The 15,803-nt window shown below is 37.2% G+C and overlaps 1 protein-coding gene across 1 annotated transcript in view; it reads left to right on the top strand.

The window, feature by feature from the left end:
* The window catches only part of FLVCR1 (FLVCR choline and heme transporter 1), a 50,692-nt gene that overhangs the window by 31,149 nt on the left and 3,740 nt on the right, over window positions 1-15,803 (top strand). Inside the window, exons 6-8 of the mRNA XM_077157783.1 lie at window positions 6,627-6,737; window positions 7,167-7,272; window positions 7,500-7,611. Coding sequence (XP_077013898.1) covers window positions 6,627-6,737; window positions 7,167-7,272; window positions 7,500-7,611 — 329 coding nt within the window. The remainder of the gene's footprint in view (window positions 1-6,626; window positions 6,738-7,166; window positions 7,273-7,499; window positions 7,612-15,803) is intronic.

Raw genomic sequence — 15,803 nt, forward strand, 5'->3', positions numbered from 1 at the left:
GATTGGCCATGTGTTAAGAATCTTCTTCAACACTTAATCCAGCTAATACTGAACCTTTAGAGTAGCCTGCATTTAACAGCTCAGATATTCTCAAGTCCTTCTTTTTTCCCCTTTTTAAAAAATTTTTTAAATTAAAAAAATATGACAAACACAAACATTCTTAATATATAATCATTCCATTCTACATATATAATCAGTAATTGACAATATCATCACATAGTTGCATATTCATCATCATGATCATTTCTTAGAACATTTGCATCAATTCAGAAAAAGAAATAAAAGATAACATAAAAAGAAATAAAGTGAAAACAGGAAAAAAAAGTATACATACCATACCCCTTACCCCTCCCTTTCATTGATCACTAGCATTTCAAACTAAATTTCTTTTAACATTTGTTCCCCTTATTATTTAATTTTATTCCATATGTTCTACTCATCTGTTGACAAGGTACATAAAAGAAGCATCAGACACAAGGTTTTCACAATCACACGGTCACATTGTGAAAGTTCTATCATTATACAATCATCATCAAGAAACATGGCTACTGGAACACAGCTCTACATTTTCAGGCAGTTCCCTCTAGCCGCTCTATTACATCTTGAATAACAAGGTGATATCTATTTAATGCATAAGAATAACCTCCAGGATAGACTCTCCACTCTGTTTGGAATCGCTCAGCCATTGACACTTTGTCTCCTTTCACTCTTCCCCCTTTTGGTTGAGAAGGTTTTCTCAATCCCTTGATGCTGAGTCTCAGCTCATTCTAGGGTTTTTCTCAATCCCTTCATGTTGAGTCTCCGCTCATTCTAGGATTTCTGTCCCACGCTGCCAGGAAGGCCCACACTCCTGGGAGTCATGTCCCACGTAGACAGGGGGAGGGTGATGAGTTTGCTTGTTGTGTTGGCTGGAGACAGAGGCCACATCTGAGCAACAAAAGGGACTCTCCTGGGGGTGGCTCTTAGGCCTAATTTTAAGTAGGCTTGACCTATCCTTTGTGGGGTTAAGTTTCATATGAACAAACCCCAAGACTGGGAGCTCAGCCTAGTGCTTTGGTTGTCCACACTGCTTGTGAGAATTACAAGAATTCAACTTGGGGAGATTGAATTTTCCCCCGATTCACCATTCCCCAAAGGGGACTTTGCAAATACTTTTCCGCTCACTGATCGAATCACTCTGGGATTCATCGGGGCATCACTATGGACAAACCAACAAAATCTCATGTCCTACTCAAGGTTCCATGTACTTATGTTGTTCAACCAACTATCTACTTAAGTTATATTAGGACATGCACTAGTCAAAATATAAATTATGTACCAAATAAACATTTTTTGCTTTAGTCTCACACATAAGTTGAAATAATAAAATATTAATTACTATCAGTTTTCAGCAGCCTGCAGTAATGATATTCCTTTGTTCTTCCTCATGCAAAAACATTTTTTATATTTGTACATTTAGTCACTATTATTATACACTCTAGGCATTCCTAGATTATACCATCTCAATCTTTATCATCTATTTTTGTGATTTCATTTATGCCTCCAGCCCTCCTCCATCATTCTCACATTCAGCTTCATACAGTGTTTTAACATAATTGTATTACACTTAGATAGTATTGTGCTGTCCATTTCTGAGTTTTTATATTCAGTCCTGTCACACAATCTGTATCCCTTCAGTTCCAATTACCCAATATCTTACCCTATTTCTATCTCCTGATGGTCTCTGTCACCAAGGAAATATTCCAAGTTTGTTCAGTAATGTCAGTTCATATCAGTGAGACCATACAGTATTTGTCCTTTTGTTTTTGGCAACTCTCACTCAGCATAATGTCCTTAGGTCCATCCATGTTGTTACATACTTCATAACTTTATTTTGTCTTACAGCTGCATAATATTCCGTCGTATGTATATGCCACAGTTTGTTAAGCCACTCATCTGTTGATGGACATTTTGGCTGTTTCCATCTCTTGGTAATTGTACATAATGCTGCTATAAACATTGGTGTGCAAATGTCCATTTGTGTTCTTGCCCTCATGTCCTTTGAGTAGAGACAGCATATAGATGGGTCCTGTTTTTTAATCCATTCTGCCAGTCTATGTCTTTTGATTGGGGAGTTTAATCCATTAACATTTAGTGTTATTTCTGCACGGGTAGTACTTTCTTCTACCATTTTGCCTTTTGGATTTTATATGTCATATCTAATTTTCCTTCTTTTTACCTTTACTCATAGTCTTCCTTTCTATACTCTTCTCCACACCTCTCTCTCCTGTCTTTTCATATCTGTCTCTAGTGCTCCCTTTAGTATTTCTTGCAGAGCTGGTCTCTTGGTCACAAATTCTCTCAGTGATTTTTTTGCCTGAAAATGTTTTCATTTCTCCCTCATTTTTGAAGGACAATTTTGCTGGATATAGAATTCTTGGTTGGCAGTTTTTCTCTTTTAGTAATTTAAATATACCATCCCACTGTCTTCTTGCCTGCATGGTTTCTGCTGAGAAATCTACGCATAGTTCTATTGGGCTTCCCTTGTGTGTGATGGATTGCTTTTCTCTTGCTGCTTTCAAGATCCTCTCTTTCTCTTTGACCTCTGACATATTGATTAGTAAATGTCTTGGAGTACTTCTATTTGAATCTATTCTCTTGGGGTACGCTGTTTTTCCTGGATCTGTAATTTTAAGTCTTTCATAAGAGTTGGGAAATTTTCAGTGATAATTTTCTCCATTAGTTTTTCTCCTCCTTTTCCTTTCTCTTTTCCTTCTGGGACACCCACAACGTGTATCTTTGTGCACTTCATATTGTCCTTCAATTCCCTGAGTCCCTGCTTATATTTTTCCATTTTTTCCCTATATTTTCTTTTTCTTGTCGGATTTCAGATGTTCTGTCCTCCAGTTCACTAATTCTATGTTCTGTCTCTCGAAATCTACCATTGTAGGTTTCCGTTGTTTTTTTTCATCTCTTCTACTGTGCCTTTCATTCCCATAAGTTGTGATTTGTTTTTTCAGACTTTTGATTTCTTCTTTTTGTTCATTCCTTGCCTTCTTTATATCCTCCCTCAATTCATTGATTTGGTTTTTGATGAGGTTTTTCGTATCTGTTCGTATATTCTGAATTAAATGTTTCAGCTCCTGTATCTCATTTGAATTGTTGGTTTGTTCCTTTGACTGGGCCATATCTTCAGTTTTCCTAGTGTGATTTGTTATTTTTTGCTGGTGTCTAGGCATTTAATTACCTTAATTAGTTTTTTCTGGAGATTGCTTTCACTTCTTTTACCTAGGGTTTTCTTGCCAGATGAATTTGTTGTCTGTCTGTTCTTTGACATTCAGTTCAGCTTTATTTGGACCTCTAGCTCAGGTTTTGTTTAACAGAGGAGAATTTTTCAGTTCTTGTTTTCTTGTTTCTTGCCCTGCCTGTATGGTGCCTTTCTCCCCCCATCCTTAGGAGGGTTATTTAGGTATTATAGACCCCAGCCGGATTTTCCCAGACCAAACTGACCTCCTATCAGGAGGAAAGAATCACCTGTGTTGGTTTTCCCTGTGGGTGAGACCCAGCAGGTTGAAAGACTTTCCTGTGAAGTCTCTGGACTCTGTTTTTCGTATCCTGCCCAGTATGTGGTGCTTGTCACCTGCTGGTCCCACCAGCATAAGATGATGCAGTACCTTTAACTTTGGCGGACTCTCCCTGCTGGGGCATGGTGGAGACAGAGGAGAGGTTGTAGGCTTGTTTTAATGGCTTCAAATTACCAAGCCCTGGTGTCTGAATTCCTTGATGGAGGGATTCCACCTGAGTTGGGCTTCACCCTCCGCTGGGGAAGGCACAGGCTCTAGATAAGCCCCCAAAAGAGCTCACTTCTGCCTATGCCTGGGGCAGTTGCAGCCTGAGAAGCCCTGCTGCTGTATTCAAAGGCAGTCAAGCCTTTATAGAAACACAGCCACAGAAACCTCTGTTTCCCTTTTTTTTTTTCTTTTTCTGTCAGCCCTGCCCCCTTGGCACCAGGGCAAAAATGAGTGACCTCCACTTTGACCAGGTTCACCTGAGCTAGGGGCCTATTTTTAGTAGTCAGAATTTGTTAATTATTTCCACAATTGGCATTTGGTTGGGCTCAGCCCCTGCTGCTGGTAAAGTTCCTTTCCTTTCCCTCTTGGAAGCAGCCTGTGGGGGAGGGGCACAGGCCACTACCCCTTGTGGAACTCACGGTTCTGGGGGGGGGGGGCTCGCAGCCAGTCCAGCTGGTCCAGACTGGGGTACGCTGTGTATCCTGTCACTGACGTGGTCCCAGGAGGTGTTCTGTACTGTTTCTGGTTATTTAGTAGTTTTTCTGGAGGACAAACTAAAATGTGCACATTGTTAAGCTGCCATCTTGGCCCGGAAGTCCTCTCACGTCTTTTGCACCGGTCCCTTGCCCTGGGTATGCACTGTACCTTTTAAGATCACCCTATTGTCTTTTCACCTCCAGGAGATTTTCTTTCTTCTCTACCTTCTCTGGGAGGTCTGGATGGTTCTATTTGTTTTTATGCAAATAGTCCTCCCCCAGTGGCTCTGAATTCCTCAATTGTTCTCCCACGTTCAGGGCTACCTTTTCACTACAGTTTTCAGTCCTGAGTCCATCCTTGCCTTAAGGTGGTTCAATATTCCCCTTTTCCTGTGGAACTTTTCTGCCTCAGGTAACTTCCATGATACAGTATCCTGCCCCAGGAAATCTGATGGGGTCCGCATTCAAAAACACCTGTTTTTTTCATTGTGATTTCCCAGCAATTACATTGTAGGTTCAGAGTGTACACTGCCTGCCAACAGTTCTGCGATGGGTCATTCTTGTTTCCTGGGGGCCATTTTGTATGTGTGTGCTTGCCAACCACCAGGGCCCACCTTGGGTCTCTGTGACCTTGGCTTCCAGTGCGTGAATGTGTATAGGTTCTTAGTCGTTCTTCTTTGGCGCCGTGGTCAAGGACCATAATGGGAGGTGTCTGGGCAAGGATGCTGCTGCTGTGTGACTCTTACAGTGCCTGGAACTGAGTGTGGGGTAGGGGCCAGAGTGGCAGGTCTGAGTTGCAGATCTCCTACCTTCATTTTTGGCAGGTTTTTTAATTCCTTCCATTCATCATGGAGCTTCTCTGCAGTCTCTGTCATCCTCTGAAGTTCCAAGTGAGTGGAATTTGCCATTTTATTTAGTTGTCTCTAAGAGGAAACTTTCTCAGGGATCTTCTCATGCTGCCATCTTGATCAGAATAGGTACATTTTTAAATATGCACAAACTTTTCCATTGACTTTCTGCATAGTGAAATACAGAACTATGTTCTGTGTACCTTTCAGTGCCCAAGGTGTATTTGATACCATTATTTTAAATCCTATTGTTCTAGTTTGCTAGCTGCCGGAATGCAACACACCAGAGACAGATTGGCTTTTAATAAAAGGGGATTTATTTTGTTAGTTCTTCAGAGGAAAGGCAGCTAGCTTTCAACTGAGGTTCTTTCTTATGTGGGAAGGCACAGGATGGTCTCTGCTGTTCTTCTCTCCAGGCCTCTGGGTTCCAACAACTTTCCCTGGGGTGATTCCTTTCTGTATCTCCAAAGGCCTGATTGAGCTGTGAGTGCTGAGATGAGGTATGCTGAGCTGCCTGGCCTGTGCTACGTTGCGCTCTCTCATTAAAGCACCAGCCAATTAAGTCAAACATCATTCATTTCAGCAGGGACGCCTCCTAGCCGACTGCAGATGTAATCAGCAACAGATGAGGTTCACATGCCATTGGCTCATGTCCACAGCAACAGAACTAGGTGCCTTCACCTGGCAAGTTGGCAACTGAATCTAACTACCACACCTACTCAAACAGTGCTGATCTTAAAATATCCGGAGATAGATTTCTCATAATATCAAATGGCACTTGCTGCTACTTCTCTATTATGGAATGATGGGTTAGGGTGAAGCTCATTAAATTTATAGGTGAAAGGAACCTATGGAAAGTATCAAACTTCTTAACAGTTCTTGGTCTATCACTAGAAAACTATCATTGATAGCCATACAAATGTATATTTTGTCACCCTGGCTTCCTTCTCAGGGAACTGCCATTCATTCATTAACTTCTGTTGTATGCATAGCTGTGAGCTAAGAATTGTGGCAAGAAATATATGATCCTTGTACTGAAGATACTTCCTGTCTAAATAGGGTAAAATAAGATACTCACAAATGAAAAGTTGAATAATAATAGTGTAGCCCATTAAAATAGGTGTCATGAGTCCAGTAGATGTCCAGTTCCAAGTGTGTAGATAATAAGTGATATTTGGAAGTGGAGTTTGGAAGAAACGGAGACTCTTGAACATTGCAGTGATAAGAAAAGCATTTTAGAAGAGGTATAATTTGATCTAAATCTTAAAATATGATTAGGAACTATCATCTGATTTTATCTACTTTTGTGTCCCTTCCTATGTGAGCATTGAATATGATAGGATTTTGTTGTCCGCTGCTATTAAACTTTAAACTTCAAAGTCCATGTTTTGTTGTATACATTTTCTATTGATGAGAAGGTTTGACTCTTGAAAATCAAAGAATGTACTATTATATGGGGAGAGCAATTGTTAGCCACATGTGCCTAGAAAAATCAGAGAAAATACTAACAGTTTTATTGTTTTTATTTTTAGACAGACTACTCTGATAGTTTACATTTTGTCTTTTGTTGGAATGGTTATATTTACTTTCACATTGGACCTTGGATACCTTATCATCGTGTTTATTACTGGAGGGGTGCTTGGGTATGTACCAAATGTGTTTAAGAGAATTGACAGCGTGGTATAGTTCTCAAGTATGATTTTTATGATGTTTAATTTTATAACTTCATCTAAAGGTTTTTTAATATTTTAAACTTTGAAGGATCTATTCTGTGTATATAAATGTGAAGAAGGGATAAGTTCTGCTTAATCTAAGTATCTTTATTTGATTAGTTGATCTAGAGAACTAATGATACATTTTCCTCAGAAAAAAGTTAGGAATTGCTCCGCTTCCCAGTTCTTACGACCTTGGTCTGATTGATTGAAAATAATATTGCCTCACTTTCAAATAACAACTTTAAAATATTCACTTATTGGATCTTTAGAATAGTCCAGAGAGGAAGAACAGTTAAATCAATTTATGAAATTGTTCTTTTGATAATTCTTTCTGTAATTGTGGATTTATTTTTCTAGTTTCTTCATGACTGGTTACCTCCCCTTGGGTTTTGAATTTGCTGTTGAAATTACTTACCCTGAATCTGAAGGTACTTCATCTGGTCTTCTTAATGCTGCTGCACAGGTGAGCCCCTAATTTCTCTTGAACCTGAGCTGATTAGTTTACCCAGTATTCTGGTGGACAGTGAGTTTGACTGTAGTTTTTTTCCTTTAACAGTTTCTCCTTTCTGTGAATGTTTCTAGAAGTCAAATTTTACAAATAAAATTAGTTAAGAAAAGTTCTGAGAAAATCTTAATGCTTGTTTTAAAGAAACAAACTTAATAAAAATACTTTCTCTTATTTTATTTTAGATATTTGGAATTCTATTCACATTGGCTCAAGGAAAGCTCACAATAGTCTATGGTCCTAGGGCAGGGAACATTTTCCTCTGTGCTTGGATGCTTGTAGGCATCATTTTAACAGGTAAATTAGTATATTTGCACAGCAGAAGTACTTGCATAATATTATCTTTATATTTAATTTTCATGTATATTGCTTCCCAGTAACTTACTACGACTCAGGGGGAAAAAATGAGGTAAAAAACAGTATTTGTTTTTGTCTAAGGATATGAAATTTTCACTTTGCAGGTTTCAAATTAAATGCAGTTATTATGCATAGAATATAAAATCATTGTAATAAAAGTCAGTAAAGCCTGGAGTTGGGTGGACCTGGCCTCAAATTCTGATTTGCCACTTATTAGATATGTGACTTTAGACAAGTTACACTAACCTCTTAAGTCCTTACTTTCCTCAGTTATATAATAGATCATTAAAAACTTGCCTTATACAGAATAAAGTTATGAAGTATGTAACAACATGGATGGACCTTAAGGACATTATGCTGAGTGAGATTAGCCAGAAACAAAAGGACAAATACTGTATGGTCTCACTGATATGAACTGACATTAGTGAATAAACTTGGAGAATTTCATTGGTAACAGAGACCATCAGGAGATAGAAATAGGGTAAGATATTGGGTAATTGGAACTGAAGGGGTACAAGTTGTGCAACAGGACTGAATGTAAAAACTCAGAAATAGACAGCACAATACTACCTAACTGTAGTACAATTATGTTAAAGCACTGAATGAAGTTGAATATGAGAATGATAGAGGGAGGAGGGCTGTGGGCACAAATGAAATCAGAAAGAAAGACAGACGTTAAAGACTGTCTGAGATGGTGTAATCTAGGAATGCCTAGAGTGTATAATGATAGTGACTAAATGTACAAATTTAAAAAATGTTTTTGCATGAGGAAGAACAAAGGAATGTCATTACTGCAGGGTGCTGAAATTAGATGGTAATTAATATTTTAAATTATCACTGATGTGTGAGACTAAAGCAAAAAATATTTTATTTGGTACAAAATTTATATTTTGACTAGTGCATTTCCTAATATAACTTATGTGGACAGCTTAATTGAACACCATAAGTACATGGAACCTTGAGTAGGACATGAGATTTTGTTGGTTTGCCCAGAGTGATACCCCGATCAATCCCAGAGTGATTTGAACAGTGAGTAGAAAAGTATTTGCAAAGTTCCCTTTGGGGAATGGTGAGAAAGGGGGAAAATTCAATTTCCCCAAGTTGAATTCTTGATATTCTCACAAGCAGTGTGGACAACCAAAACTATAGGCTGAGCCCCCAGTCTTGGGGGTTGTTCATATGAAGCTTAACCCCACAAAGGATAGGTCAAGCCTACTTAAAATTAGGTGTAAGAGTCACCCTGAAGAGAACCTTTTTAGTTGCTCAATGTGGCCTCTCTCTCCAGCCAACACAACAAGCAAACTCACCCCCCCCCCCCTACATGGGACATGACTCCCAGGGGTGTGGGCCTTCTTGCCAACTGTGGGACAGAAATCCTAGAATGAGCTAGACTCATCATCAAGGGATTGAGAAAAATTCTCTACCAAAAGGGGGAAGACTGAAATTAGACAAAATAAATTGTCAGTGGCTGAGAGATTCCAAACAGAGTGGAGAGGTTATCCTGGAGGTTATTCCTTATGCATTAAATAGATATCACCTTGTTATTCAAGATGTAATGGAGGGGCTGAAGGGAACTGCCTGAAAATGTAGAGCTGTGTTCCAGTAGCCATGTTTCTTGAAGATGATTGTATAATGGCATAGCTTTCACAATATGACTGTGTGAATGTGAAAAACTTGTGTCTGATGCTCCTTTTATCTACCTTATCAACAGATGAGTAGAACACATGGAATGAAAATAAATAATAGGGGAACAAATGTTAAAACAAATTTAAAAATTGAATGCTAGTAATCAATGAAAGGGAGGGGTAAGGGGTATGGTATGTATAAATTTTTTTCATTTTCTTGTTATTTCTTTTTCTAAATAGATGCAAATGTTCCAAGAAACGATCATGATGATGAATATGCAATTATGTGATGTTATTGTGAATTAATGATTATATATGTAGAATGGAATGATCAAAAGTTAAGAATGTTTGCGTTTGGTATTTTTTGGTATTTAAAAAAAAATTTTTAATTAATTTTAAAAAAAGTTTGCCTTATAGGATTGTTATGAGAATGAACTGTGAGGCTTCTCTTAGGATAGTGTCAGACATGTAGGAAGTGCCTAATATATGATAGCTGTTATTAAAATGTGGTGGTGGTGATTGTAGTCAAATGATACTGAAAGAAATAGCATGTGAAATGGTTAGCCAATTCTTACACTTCTTAGGTATAAGCAGAAACATGGGTAGGAGTAGTGCCTAATCTCCAGAAAAAGGGAATGTAAAGAACTTTTATCCACAGTTTGTCCAGGCACATGGGCATAAAAATGTATTTGGAAGCAAGACTAATGTATAGCAGTGCTTCCAGGCCCATCTTGGGCTTCTATTATAATTTCCCTTTGTTAAATTCTTTTTGCATTCCTTTACCAATATGAGAGACCAAAAACATGGATACTTCAAGAGAAATTATTTCTTTGATCTAGCTACAAATTAATACAAAAATGGAAGCATTGAGAAAGATGTGAATCATGTCTTCTTTTTATGTTTGTTGAATTCATTGTCATTCTTTTTGAAACCCCAATATGAAATCTTACCAGTAATAAACAATTATTTGGGGTATATACTACCACTTAAGGTCACTAGCATTCATTTTTTATGCTCAAAGAAAGTCTAATATATTGTATTTCCTCAAAAGAAAAAAATCTCACCATGACTTTTCTGGCACTCTGCCTATTATTGATTTCCAACTTCATTCCTTTATGATCCGAGAAAGTGTATGATTTCAATCACTTTTTCCCCCTTTTATCTTCAGTTAGTAAAATAAACAAAACTGTAAAATATATAATACATAACTGTATTATACATACAGCTTTTTCTCAAGTGCTCATGGATCATTCTCAAAGATAGACCATATGCTGGGTCACAAAGCAAGTCTCAACAAATTTAAAAAGATTGAAATCATACACTTTCTCGGATCATAAAGGAAAGAAGTTGGAAATCAATAATAGGCAGAGTGCCAGAAAATTCACAAATACGTGGAGGCTCAACAACACACTCTTAAACAACCAGTGGGTCAAGGAAGAAATTACAAGAGAAATTAGTAAATATCTCGAGGCGAATGAAAACACAACATAACAAAACCTATGGGACACAACAAAGGCAGTGCTAAGAGGGAAATTTATTGCCCTAAATGCCTATATCAGAAAAGAAGAAAAGGCAAAAATTCGGGAATTAACTGTCCACTTGGAAGAACTGGAGAAAGAACAGCAAACTAACCCCAAAGTAAGCAAAAGGAAAGAAATAACAAAGATTAGAGCAGAAATAAATGAAATCGAGAACATGAAAACAATAGAGAAAATCAATAAGACCAGAAGTTGGTTCTATGAGAAAATCAACAAGATTGATGGGCCCTTAGCAAGATTGACAAAAAGAAGAAGAGAGAGGACGCTAATAAATAAGATCAGAAATGGAAGAGGAGACATAACCACTGACCTCACAGAAATAAAAGAGGTAATAACAGGATACTATGAACAACTTTACACTAATAAATACAACAATGTAGATGAAATGGACAAGTTCCTAGAAAGGCATGAACAACCAACATTGACTCAAGAAGAAATAGATGACCTCAACAAACCAATCACAAGTAAAGAAATTGAATCAGTCATTCAAAAGCTTCCCAAAAAGAAAAGTCCAGGATCAGACGGCTTCACATGTGAATTCTACCAAACATTCCAGAAAGAATTAGTACCAACTCTCCTCAAACTCTTCAAAATAATCAAAGTGGAGGGCAAGCTACCTAATTCATTCTATGAAGCCAACATCACCTTCATACCAAAACCAGGCAAAGATATTACAAAAAAAGAAAACTACCGACCAATCTCTCTAATGAATATAGATGCAAAAATCCTCAACAAAATTCTAGCAAATCGAATCCAGCAACATTAAAAGAATTATACATCATGACCAAGTAGGATTCATCCCAGGTATGCAAGGATGGTTCAACATAAGAAAATCAATTAATGTAATACACCATATCAACAAATCAAAGCAGAAAAATCACATGATCATCTCAATTGATGCAGAGAAGGCATTTGACAAGATTCAACATCCTTTCCTGTTGAAAACACTTCAAAGGATAGAAATACAAGGGAACTTCCTTAAAATGATAGAGGGAATATATGAAAAACCCACAGCTAATATCATCCTCAATGGGGAAAAATTGAAAACTTTCCCCCTAAGATCAGGAACAAGACAAGGATGTCCATTATCACCACTATTATTCAACATCATGTTGGAGGTTCTAGCCAGAGCAATTAGACAAGAAAAAGAAATACAAGGCATCAAAATTGGAAAGGAAGAAGTAAAACTATCACTGTTTGCAGACGATATGATACTATACGTCAAAAACCCTGAAAAATCCACAACAAAACTACTAGAGCTAATAAATGAGTACAGCAAAGTAGCAGGTTACAAGATCAGCATTCAAAAATCTGTAGTGTTTCTGTACACTAGTAATGAACAAGCTAAGGGGGAAATCAAGAAACGAATTCCATTTACAATTGCAACTAAAAGAATAAAATACTTAGGAATAAATTTAACTAAAGAGACAAAAGACCTAACAAAGAAAACTACAAAAAACTGTTAAAAGAAATCACAGAAGACCTAAATAGATGGAAGGGCATACTGTGTTCATGGATTGGAAGACTAAATATAGTTAAGATGTCAGTCCTACCTAAATTGATTTACAGATTCAATGCAATACCAATCAAAATCCCAACAACTTACTTTTCGGAAATAGAAAAACCAATAAGGAAATTTATCTGGAAGGGCAGGGTGCCCCGAATTGCTAAAAGTATCTCGAGGAAAAAAAACGAAGCTGGAGGTCTCACACTGCCGGACTTTAAGGCATATTATGAAGCCACAGTGGTCAAAACAGCATGGTATTGGCATAAAGATAGATATATCGACCAATGGAATCGAATAGAGTGCTCAGATATAGACCCTCTCATCTATGGACATTTTATCTTTGATAAGGCAGTTAAGCCAACTCACCTGGGACAGAACAGTCTCTTCAATAAATGGTGCCTAGAGAACTGGATATCCATATGCAAAAGAATGAAAGAAGACCCATATCTCACACCCTATACAAAAGTTAACTCAAAATGGATCAAAGATCTAAACATTAGGTCTAAGACCATAAAACTGTTAGAGGAAAATGTAGGGAGATATCTTATGAAAATTACAATTACAGGCGGTTTTATGGACCTTAAACCTAAAGCAAGAGCACTGAAGAAAGAAATAAATAAATGGGAGCTCCTCAAAATTAAACACTTTTGTGCATCAAAGACTTCATCAAGAAAGTAGAAAGACAGCCTACACAATGGGAGACAATATTTGGAAACGACATATCAGATAAAGATCTAGTATCCAGAATTTATAAAGAGATTGTTCAACTCAACAACAACAAAAAGATAGCCAACCCAGTTACAAAATGGGAAAAAGACTTGAACAGACACCCCTCAGAAGAAGAAATACAAATGGCCAAAAGGCACATGAAGAGATGCTCAATGTCCCTGGCCATTAGAGAAATGCAAATCAAAACCACAATGAGATATCATCTCACACCCACCAGAATGGCCATTATCAACAAAACAAAAAATGACAAGTGCTGGAGAGGATGTGGAAAAAGAGGCATACTTATCCACTGTTGGTGGGAATGTCAAATGGTGCAACCACTGTGGAAGGCAGTTTGACGGTTCCTCAAAAAACTGAATACAGAATTACCATACGACCCAGCAATACCATTGCTAGGTATCTACTCAGAGGACTTAAGGGCAAAGACACAAACGGACATTTGCACACCAATGTTTATAACAGCATTATTTACAATTGCAAAGAGATGGAAACAGCCAAAATGTCCATCAACAGACGAGTGGCTAAACAAACTGTGGTATATACATACAATGGAATATTATGCAGCTTTAAGACAGAATAAACTTATGAAGCATGTAATAACATGGATGGACCTAGAGAACATTATGCTGAGTGAGACTAGCCAAAAACTAAAGAAAAAATACTGTATGGTCCCACTGATGTGAACCGACATTAGAGAATAAACTTGGAATATGTCATTGGTAACAGAGTCCAGCAGGAGTTAGAAACAGGGTAAGATAATGGGTAATGGAGCTGAAAGGATACAGACTGTGCAACAGGACTGGATACAAAAACTCAAAAATGGATAGCACAATACTACCTAATTGCAATGTAATTATGTTAAAACATTGAATGAAGCTGCAACTGAGCTATAGTTTTTTGTTTATTTGTTTGTTTTTATATGTATTTTTTGTATTTTGTATTTTTATTTTTTTCTCTATATTATCATTTTATCTTTTTCTGTTGTCTTGCTATTTCTTTTTCTAAATCGATGCAAATGTGCTAAGAAATGATGATCATACATCTATGTGATGATATTAAGAATTACTGATTGCATATGTAGAATGGAATGATTTCTAAGTGTTGTGTTAGTTAATTTTTTTTTTAATTAATAAAAAAAAAAAAACTGCCTTAACTACTGACCTGTCATGATTATGTGTTGATTCTTAATTTCCAGACAAGTATCTGATTGGGTGTTGTTGCACCAAAAAAGGGGACAGTTTTGTACTTCCTTTTCACATTATTTTTACAATCAGATTTATAAATGTTAATTCAAATGAATGAAATCTAGAAAATTAAGCAGTAGAAAGAGATCTTTAAAATCAGTTTCAAATTGATGCCTTTAGCATGTAAAGATGTTAATTTTTCTCATATACTGAGTATTTTGCTGGTGAGAACTTGGTAGATTGTATATCTAATATTCATTTGTACACACAGAGGAAAGGGACTGGAAAGTTCCTGAGGTGCATTGAAGGAGGTTCCTTTTCTTAAATTTTTTTCCCTAGAATTGCTATGAGTTCTTTTATTGATATGGGAATTACCATATGAAATAATGAAAATAATGATAGCTGTTTGTGAAGGATTTTCATTTGTGCCATGGGAACAAGTGGTTGATAATACCATTCATGTTGTTTCTAAAATTCATAACCAATATTAATAGTGAAGAAATACACATTTTTCCCTCTATTAAAAAATGAGTGGGGGGCAGTGCGACAGTGGCTTAGCAGCAGAATTCTCTCCTGCTATTCCAGAGACTCAGGTTCAATTCCCAGTGCCTGCCTATGCAAAACAATAAAGAAATAAATAAAAATAGTGGATGGTGGTGATGGTGGTGATGATTAGAGCCTGTGGCAGATTCTTCAGCATTGTAGAGCTGATCTGTCAAGGCCAGTCATTGCTGGGATTTAAACATAGTGTTTTAGCTCAGCATAAATATCTGTATTTCTAAAATATTGGTGTCAATAATGGAGCAGAATTAGAGGGAGCAGTCTGGATTTCAAAGGAATCATTAGATTAACTTTCATCTTTTATTTCTACTTTGCTTTATGACTAATTACTTAACTACCCACAAACTTTTATCTTCTTTTTGTTATTTTGTACTCTTCTTTAGATTTTGACTACCACTTTATACTAATAACTTCCAAGTTTGTATCTCTAGACCCTGACCTCTTTTACGTTTCAGATCCAGATATCTAATTATATATTTGTCTCCCACCTGGATGTTCCGTGGACATCTTACATTCTGCAAATCCAGAACTGAATTTACCATCTTCCCACCACTTCTATTCCTTCTCTTGTATTTTCAGTTTTATTAACTGGGATCACCATACACTAATTTACCCATGTAAACCAACTCTACGTCATGCAGTTTCTTCTTTTTCTCTTTTCCCTTCTTTATTTCTCATATCTGATCAGTCACCAAATTTTATTGGTTCTGTTCTTAAATATCTGTCCCTGTATCAGCATTCTTCACATGTTCAGGCAATTGCCTTCTCTCACTAGGACTGAAGCCTCTTGGCAGGCCTTCCTGCCTCTTGTCTTGCTGCCTGTAATCATCTTGCACATGGCCGCCAGAATAAGGGCCCTAATATGTAGGTCTGCTGGTGTCACTCCCCTTCTCAGATACAATATAAACTCTTTTACATTGTGTATATGATTCCTCTGACGCAGACTCAGGTCCTGCCATCTCCGTCTTATACTTGATGCTCCAGTGAT

Source organism: Tamandua tetradactyla, chromosome 4, assembly GCF_023851605.1.
Source record: "Tamandua tetradactyla isolate mTamTet1 chromosome 4, mTamTet1.pri, whole genome shotgun sequence".
Classification (NCBI taxonomy): Eukaryota; Metazoa; Chordata; class Mammalia; order Pilosa; family Myrmecophagidae; genus Tamandua; species Tamandua tetradactyla.